This window comes from Leuresthes tenuis, unplaced genomic scaffold, assembly GCF_036924035.1.
Source record: "Leuresthes tenuis unplaced genomic scaffold, fLeuTen1.0.hap1 SCAF_16, whole genome shotgun sequence".
In the NCBI taxonomy this organism is placed as follows: domain Eukaryota; kingdom Metazoa; phylum Chordata; class Actinopteri; order Atheriniformes; family Atherinopsidae; genus Leuresthes; species Leuresthes tenuis.
This window is the reverse complement of record NW_027325370.1, coordinates 13,141,431-13,156,133: the sequence shown is the minus strand read 5'-3', so window position 1 is coordinate 13,156,133 and position 14,703 is coordinate 13,141,431. Positions and strand designations below refer to the sequence as shown.

The following is a 14,703-nucleotide window of genomic DNA, read 5'->3' as shown; positions in this document are numbered from 1 at the left end:
AAAATTGGATAGTGATGAGATGATGCAAGCCACTATAATTATGTCAGTTTAAAGTAAATCATAATTATTACTCTTCATCTGCACTGACAATAATACATCCTCTAATTTGGGTCACCGCGGATGTCTCCATCATTACAGAGAAAACTGTCATTGTTTTTGGTTCTTATGTTTGATTGTTTCCATTCTCAGGAAGAAACTGCTATTATAGCAATAAACATATAGGAAGAAATGTAAGAGGTTGTTCCTGTGACCTGTATCATTAGCTTTGTTATTATTATTATCATCATCACCACCAAGACTGCCATCAGGAATAGTACTAACAGTAATGGAGGCCAATATGTATTAAAGAAATGGTTGAAAGTACACTTTGTGGGTTTGAGCTTGTCTCATGGTTAGCCTATGCTTACAAAGTCACCATGAAAGGGCAAGCACAGTGTTATTTTCAAGTTTGGGCTAAATGTGAGTTTGGCACAGGGGCTAAATTCACTTGATGATGTTCAGGACTACATGAGAGCTACTACATGGACACAGATACTAAAATGGGGTCTAGTGCTTTGTGAGTAAAAGGAATAGATTATAATCATCTTTGATGCTGAAACCAGTATGCTTTCAAATACCGGTGTAACCGGGGGTTTAACACGTAGTTTGTGTGATAACATTTGTACATATTTCAGCAAAAATTTAAGCAACGGTTTTTATTTTCAGTTGATTTCAATGGGAGCCATTTGCATGAAAGCGAGACCTGGGTACACTGACTGTCTGCCTCATTTCATCAGTTGATTGCACCAGAAGGCAGTAGAGATGAGTGAAAAGAGAAAAAGAGATGGTGTGAAGGAAGAAATGGGAGGATATTTGAACATTTTTCCACCGCGTCGCCCCCTTGACTTGTTATTTTCCTTTTAGTTTAGCTTTATCAAGATTTGGGGTTAACATGCAGTTAACACATTTACATTCCAATTCAGTTTTTCTTATTCCTGACAAAAATTGTGATTAAAGCCAAACCATTTATCTTCTTCATATGTAAATACTTTGGAAAATTCTGCATCAATTGACCCCGAAGAAGAAAAATCACCTGTGACACTAACAGTTGTCTGTCCTCAGAGGAAAACACAATACATAAAAAGACTGTGAGCTGTATTAATTACTAAATACAAAGAAGTCACATACAATCCCATAAATAGTGTGTGAGAGGCAAGTGCTATGATTGGAGAAGAGGGACGAGAGAAGCACAGTCTGCAGATTTTACAAAAAACTAATTAATCAAAGGCGAACACACACAGAATATGTATATGCACACACAATTCTATTAGCAGCCCAACGTGCATGCTGTGTCTAAAATTAGTACCCAGTCTGTTGAACAACAAACAGGCAACAGGGAGGAAGACATGGTGCCAAAAGGCTGAGCTGGGAACCAGGAGAGAGATAGATACAGGTAGCCAAGAGCCTCTCAGGGTTCAGACAGAAAAAGCCTTGAAATACTGAAAAATGTTTCAGATGCACTTATTTACATATTCAGAAAAATTAAATTAGATAAGTTGGACTCAAATATGAAACCTGGGTAAAAAACAGTGTATCAGAATTGTTGTTGTTTTGCTTTGTTTTGTCTACTTCTGTTTTGGTTTCCTTTTCTGTTGTTGCTTCATTTGTTTTTTTGTCATTAGCAAGAAATCTCTGGTGATCTGCCTTAATTTGCAAAGCACATCAGCTCAAAAATTAAACTCCTGGGAATTAAACAGGTGCAAGCAGCCACGAAAACATCAGATTGAACATTACCTAATCTCTCAACAAATGGTCAAGTGAACATTTTTATTGTAAAAGCTGTGTTCGTTTGAACATGTTCAAATTTTTATTATGTAAACAATAAATGATGCAAAATAGAAATATGAATGGATTAATGTGTGATGAGTGTAGATGTAATCGTATTTTTAAAGGAAAGGGTCGATTAAATATATTCAACTAAACTAAGTGCAGAGATTTAGAAGTAAGAGTGAATTGCTGTGTTCCTTCTCTCGACCACAAGAGTCCTCTCTGATTCAAAGCGGTGTGCAGTATAGGTGACTGAGTCCAACCAGTTAATGATTTATTAAGAGATGAATAAGGTGACAAACCTGCAACCTATCTGCAAATTATTTTCTGCGCCATATGCAGACATGAACCACCACAGTCAGGGTTTTCAGTATCTTTCCCAGGTGTTCTTTTTGAAGGATTGAATAACTCATACAAATGAGTTGCAAATACATGACGTGTGGGTGTTTCAATATCCCTCATCCATATTCATAAGAGCTGCAACACTCGGGGTTTATCCTTTTAAGGTGCTAAACTGAAAACTTCAGCTCACACCACACACACCCACGCAACATCAAAATGAATTCATGAAATGAATGTTACTCAATCACTTGAGGCACAAAAGTACTACCTGTAATTTTGCAAGAGGCATGACTAAAACATGGGTCAAAAAAGAAAGATACAAATTTGCTTTTTAGTGACATTTTGTAGATGTGAAAAACAAACTGATGCTTTGAAGTCAAAAACAAAACTCTCACTCACACAGTGATGTCCAGTAACAAGTGTGGACTGCCATGAACCATAGGAGGGAAAGGAAAGTTTTAGCACGGCATTTCACGATAACCTGTCTTGTCGATGTAGATATTTAAGTCAAAGTTTTGACCTGATGATGGAAACCTGGGAATATTGTGAGATTATGATTGTGTAAGTGACTTTGTGCAAAACTGGGTTCATAAAGAATTTGCATCCAAAAAAACTCGTTCTCATTTCTTCTCTCTGATGTTTAGGAGCTTTTCAGCAAAAGCTTTATTTGTCAGTTTGTCACTGCTTTCAATCTTGTGTTATAGTACAAATTCTCAGCATATCCAAAGCACATTTATTCTGTTAGGAGTCGTAATTACTTGCTTTTATACTTTTAAAACTTATATTCTTTTAAGAACATCACAAGAAACGTAAATACATTATATCCTTCAGTTTTGTGCCGTTGCAAACCTATGAGCCTTGCAATGAAATATTAAAATATTTAAAAAAAAAAGAATAATCTTGGAAATACGATGGAGCACTTTTGTGTTGTGTCTTGAAATATTGTGTAGATGCTTGCAAATATTTCACTGATGGGTATTCATTTTTATTCTAATTTTATTCTAAAACTGTTAATTTCCCGTTTTAGTCATGTTTTTGTCAACTTCCAGCTTGATTTTTAAACTGATTTTGTGCCTGCTTGTCTACGTTCTCCTCCTTCCTGTGTTTGTTTCACACCTGTTTTGTGTTAGTTGATTACTCAAGTGTTCAATGTTCTGTTCCTACACATCCACACCTGGTTGTAATCCATCATTACTCATTCTATATAAATACTCTTTGACTTCAGACGTTCTCTGCCAGACTGTATTTGTACTTAATGTTAAACTTTCAAGCCAACTGTGGTCTTTCAGTTTAGTCTTTGATTCCAGTTTGTTCTTTGTTGGACGCTGGACATCGAATTTGATTTTGGACCTCTTCAATCGTTTACTTTTACCCGACTGTATGCAAATTTGAGTCCTTCACTACACGTTTTCATTATATACTGTAATCTTTTTTCCTTTAAAGACAAGCCACCTTTCCTGAACTAGATTCAATGATCACAATCTCTCTCTGATTCAGCCTTGACCTGCATAATTGCTTTCACTCCCTTGGTTTAGTCTTCTAACTTCTATCTGGCATTTACGAAATGTGGATGCTGAAACTGCTTATAAGATAAATATGATAAAAAGTAAAAAGCACAATGATAAAGGTGGAAGCTTGGGTATAAAGTATTAATATGTTCCCTTCGCACAAAAAAAGGAGGCAATAAAGTGCCTTGTAATAGAGTGGTTCTGGAGCAGAACAAAGTAGTGGACCATCCACATACAGCTGTAAACGAATTGGATACATCTTATTGCACGTTTTTAAGATAATTCGTCTAACAAAACATGGTTCACCCTTCTTTAGTTAGAGGTTTTCTTCTTATTCTATCCTCCTCCTCTTAAGAGCGTATTTCCTTCAAATCAAGTCAACATAATTAATACAAGAAAAACAAAGATTCTGATTGCATTTTAAGACTACATGCATTTCTTTGTACTTGTTAAACACACATAATGAAATGAACCTGATTGTTAATATAGAATAATCTCTCTGGCTTGTCTCGCTAAATCTGCTAAATGTTATCTGATGCAAATTGAATCAGAGAGTAGTACGACAGTTATGGAGTGCTTGTGCTGCTTATTAGATTACCAGGAAACACAGTACATTGATTACTTGTGATGATAATGGGTAATGTTCAGTTTAAGTATATTTTGTCTTTTGCATTTCCTCTTTTATGAAAACTTATTTTAGGCTAAGGGGGGGTCGGTCTCTTCAAAAGATTGTTGAATTCTGCACAAGCCTGCTAATGATGCATTGATCTGAATCAGGTGTGCTGAAGCAGGGAAACATCTAAAACCCGCAGGACAGCGGCCCTTGAGGACCAACTTTGGACATCCCTGTTCTAGAAGCTGTTGGGCTACGTCCCCTAAATTGTCATGTCCAAGAAAAAGAAATGTTAAGTTAATTTATTCAGTGCTATCTCGTGTCCATGTTGTCTGGTGATTTCCTGTTTTATTTTGGTTCTGCTTTCAGTCTGTGTCTGTTGTTGTTAGTTTTACTTTCCCCTTTGTCTGTTTTCCCACCTTTGGAATTACATGTCTCCACCCTGATTGTTTCCACCTGTGTCCTTACCTTGTGTGTGTGTATATATAGTCCGTGTCTCCCTTTGTCCTTTGCCAGTTCGTCTTGTCCCATGGCAGAGAACCAGCATCTTTTGCCCATCGTCAGGTCTTGTTATTTTGATACTTTGTTCAAGAGTGATTTTCTGTTTGTGTCCTTTTCTTAGCCCAGCCTCGTAAGAGTGATTTTCTGTTTGTTCATTTTGTTCAATAAAACATTTATTTTGATACTTTGGTCTTTGGAGTCGTGCATTTGGGTTCGGGTCCATACTTCGGCCGTGACATAAATGTTGTAAACTGCATTAGAGTACCAAGGATTGCGGGGTGCAACTGTTTTTTTTTTTTTTTTCTAGGTTGCTAGCACTGAGGGAACATCGATTTGCAAAGACAGTGATAGAGAAAATAATGAATGTTAATAGGAGTGGTGAGCTAATCCATAATTCATATCAACCCAAACAACAGAAGGACCAGTGTATTATTCTGTACAAGATGGAGGGGTTGCTCAAATGCAGCAAAGCTTTGTGTTCAGGGCACATGTATGCACAATTCAAACAAATTAAATAAAGTCTTATGGAGATAATTTCATAAATACAATATAAACCAAATGTTTGGACACCTACTCACTCAAAATAAACGGGTTACAAGAATGTCACCCTTTCCCTTCATGTATGTGTGCAATGGGAACAGAGAATTTCCTTTTTCCACTAAGGTTATGATTGGGTTTAATACATGTGGTGTTTTTCATTTCACCCTGCCAGAAATCCCGGTGGGTCCCTTCAATTAATTAACATTCTGATTTACTGCCGAAGCTTCATGAAGAATTATGTTGAGCCATTTGTGTCTGTTTGTGCATGGAAATCTTTTTTTAAACCATCATAATGACAAGATTTCCTGAAAAGGGCTGTTTGAAAGCTCAGACTCAGTTATAAGCTTCAGGTTAGGATCCGGTTTAGGTTAACATTATGTCAATGATTGTCTTTACAAAGACAGATATGTGTTTGTATGAGCATGTCCATTTGTGTGTATGTAAGTGTAATGTGTGTAGTGTTGACTATTTTAATCTATGAGTGCAGTGCAAATCCCTAAGTCAGAGGCTTATCAACTCCTTCCTTCCACTTCATTAGCATTATCCACCAGTATTAACCTGTAGTACTCACTCTCTTACTCTCTTTTTCTCTCTTGCACACACAAACAAACACACACATTGATGACTGTGTGTGCAAGCATGCGTGCATGGAGAAAGATCAAAGTTTTGTCTTAAAGATGATCCCAAATGATCCAGACAGAAGCTGCCATACTGTTAATACGGTATCCAAATAATATTACAACCAATAAACCCTTTAAAACGTGCTGTGCTGAGAATTACATAGTTTTTAAAACTGCCTGTTAATGACTGAGTGTTTTTGGGAAACTCACACCTTACTGGATGTAAGCAGCGGGGTGTGTGCTGTGTGATATGGATTATTCAGTCATTACCTGCAGGTTGCCATGCTGGCATAGAATAAATCAAGACCTAAAGGGCAATCTGTCAAATCAAGTGCTTCCTGCTGACAGACACAGTCAACCTGGTTGCATGCACAGTTGAAGTTGAGCTATGATTACAGCTCAACTTGGCCATTTAATTGGACCACTATCCTTCCACCAGTTTCAGAAAACATTCGAGACATTCTGCTGCCTCCAACATCCTCTGTCAGAGATCATTGTAAATGTTAGTTTTGCTGTATTCACTGCACAGACATTGTGCTTAAGTTACTTGAACAGTGATTTTGTCTCATGACAGTCTGCGGGTTGACAACAAGTCTTAATGAGCTGATTTTCAGTTATAATTTCTGACACATTTAGCCATCTAACAAAAGAAACATAACATTTTAATAAGAACAGCTTTAATAGGAATTTGGCTGTATCAATATACACTTTACAGATATTACAAAAAGATTTTGGATGACTTTGGAACCTGTGCATAGCACCCAGGCTCTTCTGAGTCCAGCTGAACGTATACATACAGGAGTGATTTGATCTTCACCCACATTATTTGTGCGTTTGTCCTGTTTTGAGAAGTTCTATTTCATATGATTTTGGTCATCTCTTTCTGTAAAAATGCATATCATGTGACTGTTCCCATACACTGCACACAAGCAGTGTTGTAGTGCACTTATTTTTCAATCAGGAAAAAAATCCACTTCAAAAACTTTTCCTATGTTCATCACATTCATGAGTGTGCTGCAAGTAAATTTTTATTTTCCTAGGAATGCGAAGACATAACCTGACCATTTCCACTTCTCTCTAGCCAGTACTAGTCACCTTTATTGAAGGGGTTGGTTAGATTAATCCATCATTTTTAGGGCACTAAAAACTCACGTTTACTCGCTGATGTCAAGCAACAGAAGATATATAACCATGTGCATGTACTACTGGCCTGTTTTTGGGTCAGCTGAATATGGCAAAGCAATCACTACAGGTCACTGTTTATTATAACACGGGGCGTTTATTCTTTACTCTCTGAGCTGGACATGATGGTGTAAAAGAAAAAAAATGATACCTGCCTTTTAAGGCAGCACTATAACTCTGATCATGAGCCTGCATCTAGAGGCAAAAATAAATGCAGAGTCAGCTTATCAGGCACCTTTTTGTTGACCCAGAGAGCTGTAGATTCAATTAAATTATTATGTTGGAAGGCAGCAGTTTGTGGTGTGCTGCACTTAATGATACATGGTGTGCATTCTGTCATATCAATCCTTACTGATACTAGTATGATAACACATTCATGTAAATGAGGTTTGTTTCTCTTTTTATAATTTCCTGTAGATATCTAAAAACTAAAAAGCATTTGTGAAAAACAGAGATTGTTAAATACCAAAAACACTAGATTTTCTAAACCTTGGATATATTGATAATTTACTTTGCCAATTCATTAGCATTGTGCATTAAGATAAATTATGTACTGGGTACACATACTGATGGTAGGTCATTGTGCAAAATTAAATCAAATAGCAACAACAGTTGTTTGTTTAAACCAGCAGTTTTAATAGCGCTGTCTCCCAGAGCCAAGGGGCTCTTTAATGGGAGACAGCGCTATTAAATGCAGCCAAATAACTGTCACTTCCTTCCATCTCTGAATAACTATAGAGTTGCATTAATCCGTCCGTTTTTTCCCCAAACCTCTCCATATCTCCTTCCTCCTTTTTTAAATGCAGAGTGCTGTGGTGTTTCACACACAGACAGACCTAATAATGACATGCGTCTTTAATGTAGACACGGACAGCACCTTAGCAAGCTGCCACTTGCTGAGTCCTTACACTGGCTGTCCATCACAAATACACACATTGTTTAGCCAAGTTGGGATTTTTACTGAACTGATTCAAAACTTAATTCATTCACTACTCAATCCATTTCTCAAACATTCATCATTTAGTTTACCAAAGGGGTCTTATCATATTACTCAAACCCTTGATCCCATACTATAAATCTGTCTGATTATGTTTTTATAATCTTCCACACACATACAGTAGATTCACGCTTACACACAGGTCCTTGTCAAACCTGACCTACCTCAGTTAGGTGAGGGTTGGGGTTGAATCCACACTGATTGCAGACGGTTGCCTTACACTGGGTGCAGGTGTTATAGTTGGGTACAGCCGGTGGGTTGGACAGCTCTGTGGTGGTGCACACTGGGCACAGTTTGCTACTCGGCATGGGTGCAATCTGTGGCACGGAGTAGGGTGAGGTGGGTGTCACACCGCGGTCTGGAGACATAGAAGGAGACCGGCCCGTCCTGGAGCCGCCCGAACCACTGAAGTCGACTTGGAGGTTGCGACGGGAGGCATGCTGACCAGGATTTTGACCTCCATGGCCTCCCATGTTTGACCCAGATGGACCATGACCCATCCCGTGGCCAGACCCTGGGCCCTGCCCCATGCCCGAACCCTGGCTGGATTGCATGTGTCGAGGGGAGGTGGGGCTGTCATGAGCTGCCAGGCGGTAGGTCTCACCAGCTCTGGACCCTATTCCACCACTAGTGCCCATGGCTGCACCCATTCCCCCAATCCCTCCTCCTCCAATTCCTCCCATCCCTCCCATCCCTCCTCCTCCTCCTCCTCCTCCTCCCATTCCACCCATTCCTGCCGCCATCCCTCCCCCCATCCCTCCGACTCCCATTCCGCCTCCATGCCCTCCTTGTTGCATGCCAGGCTTGGGACTACCCATCTGACCCCTGAAAGAAAGGGACAAAGCAAAAGAAAAAGACAACATTTAGAATTATGTTACAACAGTTCAATTACAGGTAAATTATGTCAAATCCCACTGAAATACAAAGTTAATAATATGAAATAAATTTTAACTACACAACACTGACAGCAACAATGTAACTGTTTGACTGCGAGTGACTAATGGCTGCACCCTCAAAAACTAGCTTGAACTTGTTTTTCAGACAACAGTAGTCATTAGTAGATTAAATATCCAGGCATTTTGATTAAAAATAAGTCCGTTTTCCAGATAAGTCAGCACAAAACAGTAAAAAGTCAAACAACTCACAAGGCAATGTTAGCGCCACAGGGTACCAAGCTACAGCTGTTAAAAATACAGCCAGAGTTGCAATTTCAGCCAATAAAACTCAAGACTTCCAGCCACTTAATGAGGAGTCCACTTTTGTTTACCTCCATTTGAGATAAAGGATGCAATGAGTCAAAATTGACTCAGTGTTCCTAGTCTTCATTTGAATTTCTAGAACAAAATAATAGCCGAATTCAGTTTAATATTTTTTTTCTGTTGCTTGCACTGGTTAATGCCACTGAATAAACAGAGGAAAGTTATTGTCTTTAATTATTTTATTCAATGCATTTTATAAATGGATAAGCACCACAGAAAAATGCAGCCAAATAACTGTCACTATATTCTAACAAATTTAGCAACAGAACTCATATTACAAACCAGCAAAAATAATTAACGATTATTTCACAGGTTGCTACTGAAAACCATGAAAGAGTGTCTTAACTGTCCACAGGCAACAACTTAACAGGCTTTAGTAAGACTGACCAGCAACACCCAATGAACACTTACAACAAGAGGCAAACACATGCAGCAGAAACTGTGATACATTGTGAGTGGAAATACTGAATGATTTCTTGCACCTGATATCATGTTCTTTAATTTTAGTTTACATTAAACGGGAAACTAAATCAGTTGGTGAGAAATAACTATCACAAGTCCCAAAATATCAAAGCTTTGTCATTTCCTCTGACTGTGAGTTGACATCAATGCCGTAAGACAGGAATAGTATTTGATTTTTCTAAAATATCCCTTGACTTCCACAATGACAGAGACGTGCTTCTTATGTGCACTGATTTATGTTTTGGAAGGATAAAGAAAAATTCCTCTCAGGCTGCTTTGAATTAAAACTGGAATATCATATAAAAAGGTTTCTAAACAACATAACAATACATTTGTTGTTGTTGATTTTTTTTAGATAACTAATCATTTATAATTTAATCTTTCGAAAATGTATTTTCCTTACAGTATTTAATTTTTGTTTTTAATCCAAGTCCTACGGCGTTGTTGACTGAAGCAGTTAAAGTATTTGAAAAACCAACAATTACAAGTATAATTTTTCCCTATTTTTTAATGTGAAAACTGTCTGTTTCTTATTTTCCTTCATTTTCTTTCACTCTCCGTTGTAATCTCTCTATAAAATTTTCTTTCCCCCTCTTTTGCTGAATTCCCACTCCTTCCATTGTCTAACTGTCTATTATCTTTTAACTGAACACTAACAATGGCCTTGCTCCCTTGGTGCTCTTTTTTCTTGGTTGAATCTCTCCTCTCTTGACATTTTCATTTCTGCTCTTAAAAGAGACTTGAACCCAATGTGACCCTGTTTGTCTCTCTTGTACCAAGACTACCAGACAAAAACACTCTTACAAGACGTGATGTGGCGATGGACGAAAATACAGAGCCTTACCACATTACTAAATAACTCAGGGGCTTTTTTTAATTGAAACAATAAAAAAAACTTATATGTATGCTTCTTCATTGATACTTTTCCAATGACATCCCTTCTTTTTTCAACAATGCTGACATTTCATTTTGGTCGAGCAGGTTCACCTGATCCCCATGTAAAGTGAAACAAGCTAACAGTTTGCTTTGTCGGAGCAGACTAATATCTATCAAACAAACAAACAAAAACTGTGCCCAGCAAATCATAATGACAACCACTAGGTACACACTCTGCAGCACATGCTGGACTTGTGTGAATATGTGTAACAGAGTGTAATTTATTGTGTGTTTCAGCATGTTTGAGGGGAAACAGAGAGACTCAACAAAAAACTAAGACCTTAATCGAATTCTCTGCAGGAGCAGAAGGGATTTGAGACTTAAAAGCAACAGAGAAACTCATGATGTGAAAGGATGAACATAAGCTACAGCAGTCAAAATAGTTAGGTTTTTTTTAACCAATAACTTTTATTATCATCAGTACTTATCAAGAATGAAAAATTATTTACATAACAAGTGCTACCTCACATGTCCAGTATTCTAAATGTCCAAATTTTGAGCATATTCATATCTACACTGTATGTAGCATACTATAACGTCACGACTGAATAGGAAAAGCAAAGTCCATGGTGTGCAGACTAGTTTTTGGTCACACTTCCACAGTGCAGCAGGGATATGACAATTACAGCTGTGCAACACAATTGCTGACTATGGTGTTGCATGAATGATAAAAAAAATTTTGAATCTCCACTCATAGTGTTGAGAAAACTATTGTACCTATGATGGTGAATGAATGCAAGTGGTATTGATTATCATGCACAGTAATGGGTACACTTGGGTGTTCTGTTGTTTGTCGATGACAAAAGTGCTTTTTCTGCATTTTATTCTGTCATCCCATTCAAAGTCTGTCCTAAAACCATTTCTTTAATCTAAAATAAAATAGATTTTTAAACTTAACCAGTTTAAACCTTGGGTTGTGCTTACAATTTTCTAAACACTATTTTACAGATTTTATCAACTTAAATGCATCATCATAAGCTTGTGCTTTAGTTAAGTGAAAAGGAGAAAATAGCAATAAAAGACTTTGGATACTTTTTCAGGAAGACATCATCACTAATTGTTGTGTGTAACTGAGGCTGACACAGGTAACAACCTAAATAGTAGGAACACTTCCTCTCTGTGTTTACACACTTTACTCTGCATACTGAAGACATTTATCACTGTCACACCTGGCTTTTTATGGCCCAATACACATTCTTGTTTAGTCAAAGTGGTTTCACCAACTCCCATTATGATCCTCATTTTATTCTCCAACTGTGGAAGAGGAGGATAAAGCTTGACTGCCAATAAGTAACAATGACAGGGACAGAAGAATGAAGAAAGAAGAGAGTAAGCGACAGCTGACGTCATTGGTTCTTCTTTTATTAAGCAGTGTTCTGTCTAATGTTTAAAAGAGACATCATCTTAGTGACCAGTCTTCCTCTTTCCAAACTAGGCTTTGTCAGGTTTTATTTAGCATCCATCGCTGTTCATTTTGGGACATTAAATGGGTTTTAGATTTTATTTAGTTTTTTAAACCTATAGCCTCAAACATATTTTTTCAGTCTATAGCTAGAAGCTCTGAATTTTTAAATCATTATTACAACCTAGAAAAGTGGAGCTTCTAGATATTCTAGAGTAAATATGCTCAAAATGGCAATTTCCAAAAAACAATTTTGTTCCAAAGTAACTTTCTGATATAATTTGTTAACTCAATTTTCTGGGTAACATTTCAATGGGAGGTTTCATTGGTGTTTACTCCACTTTCTTTTTCTGAAAGGGGGTTAGGATTAATCACTTCTAAGCCAAAAAGATTTAAAAATACATTATTCCGTTTTATAAGAGAAAAGAGAAAAAGACAAAAGTCAAGCTGACAAGAAGAGATATGTCTGACCAGTGAAGGGAAGCAAACGGAAATATGGACACGCTGACATATCCAAAAAAGTAAACAGCTAAGAGTTTAGACAATTATACTAATAATATCTCGAGAAAGTTAAACTTTTGTGATTACATTTTTGTTTCATTTTCAAGAATTCTTGTTACTTCTTGTTATACTGACTCTTAGTTGAAGCATAAGTCTGATGTTGCAGTGAGAACATAGATTTGTTAAGGATTTACATGATTTACATTCCCCTCAGATGAGCATAATCCTTATCCCACCTCTAGACCTGCAGCATAACACGTCTATTTAGGTTATTGGTGGACCCAAACCAAACATCTATTCCCTCCTCCTCCCCCATTCTTCTTCTGCCTCCATTTCTTCCCACTCAGGGATGTTGACAGAATTGCTTTGGTATGGCCCATATTTCCATCTGCCTCCTCTCCCACCATTCTCTCCACCTCACCTCATATTATTTATGTCCTTTCCACTTCTCACCATCTTGCAATTTTGCAGTTTCTTGGTATTGTACATATTTAGCTTTTGAAAAAATAGTTGCAAAAAAAAAATGTGTCTTTAGTTTTTCCTATAGTATTGTTATTTGTGCTCTTAGAGGGTCAAACACCTGGTTAACCAACATGTAGGCCTATGGAGTCCAGCTAGCATCTTGTTAGCTTAATGGTGAGATCAAGATTGTGGTCATAAAAGATAGTTTTATGATAAAAAAGATAGTTTGCTTCAAGTTGAACTTTTCTCGGATCTCCCCATCTCAGAAAGTTCCTTTCTTTCAAAGCTGTCATTGTACTTAATTTAGAAGTAGAATAACTGGTATCCAGAAGAGATTCAATAATACAATGACTGATTTTGGGTAGTTTGCTGGCTAACTAATGAGCTAACTCTCTACAATCAAAGTGTCAAACCTGCATTTAGCAGGTCTGATTTGGCAACCTAACATGAAAGTCACTAGTCTATTTGGCAAACAGCGTTAACGTATCTTAACAGTCTTTTACAGTTCTTTTGGTGCACAGTTTCGTGAACAGGTACAGCTATAACTAACAACAAAGATGCTAACTTGGCTAGGGTGGACTTGAAAGTGTAATAATGGTAACATAAAAAGGCAGTTTGGTTAGCATTTCATCAGTGTAGCCACTTTAAATCTTCAACAATTCAGATTAACTCATCCAGGAATAGCTCTAGTTTTGTTTCTTTTGTTGATTTGTAGTATCAGCATAATAATCAACATAGTATAGGCCTGTCGTGTTTTCTGAATGAAAACATGAAGCCAGTCAACAATTAACACCATTTCTGGTTTCTCCTGCGCTAGAAAGCTGATGCACTTGGCAGCTCTTTTCTCCTACATGTTCCTCTAACAGATGATTCACACCACAAGCACATCCTGCTAATTGCTGTTCCTATGGGCACCAGCACTACTGGGTATATAAAAATATACACTGAAACCATGCAGAAGAACAGCAAACAAATAAATGAATGCCCATGAATTTAAACACAGGCATGTCCATTCAATGTTTTGCACAATTTGGATGAAATATGAAGTTTGATTGCTTCCCATGTGGGAACCCTGCTGCAACACCATATTTTGCATAAGGCAACAACAGGAACTTGTCAAATTAAATACTGTATGCAACCAAAGCTTTGCCCCCACACGCATACTGTGCTGCCACATTGCAAACTGTTTAAAATTAAGTTTTACAAATAGCTATCCACACCAATAACTCACTACTTGTAGTTCCACTTCCTGCAAATGCTTGAATTATAGTATGTGATGCAACTTGGGGCTTGACCTTTTTCAGTAACATTTTTCCTGGAAAGCAGTTAAGAAAAGAGTCTATAAGCAGTTGATAAACGCATAAAGACTTCTTACGTAATAAGAAATGGCAACTCTCAGACAGCTATACCACAGTACTCGTGCACAATCACAGAACACCAACACACATATGACTTTGGAGGTAGAAATCATGATATTCCACCTATCGTGGTAAGATTTATGTACACAGACATACAATCACAAAACATAAACATGTACAACTATACACATACACAGACTGTTCAGTGTTTACT

The 14,703-nt window shown here is 37.4% G+C and overlaps 1 protein-coding gene across 3 annotated transcripts in view; it reads right to left on the bottom strand.

Annotated features, from left to right (window-relative positions):
* bsna (bassoon presynaptic cytomatrix protein a) overlaps positions 1–14,703 on the bottom strand; it is a 141,143-nt gene that overhangs the window by 104,138 nt on the left and 22,302 nt on the right. For 2 of the 3 annotated variants that reach the window (XM_072367605.1, XM_072367606.1), the window contains exon 2: positions 8,274–8,934. In XM_072367605.1, the coding sequence (XP_072223706.1) occupies positions 8,274–8,934 (661 nt within the window). Of the gene's footprint in view, positions 1–8,273; positions 8,935–14,703 lie in introns of those variants that run through there. The other variant, XM_072367607.1, reaches the window with a different exon arrangement.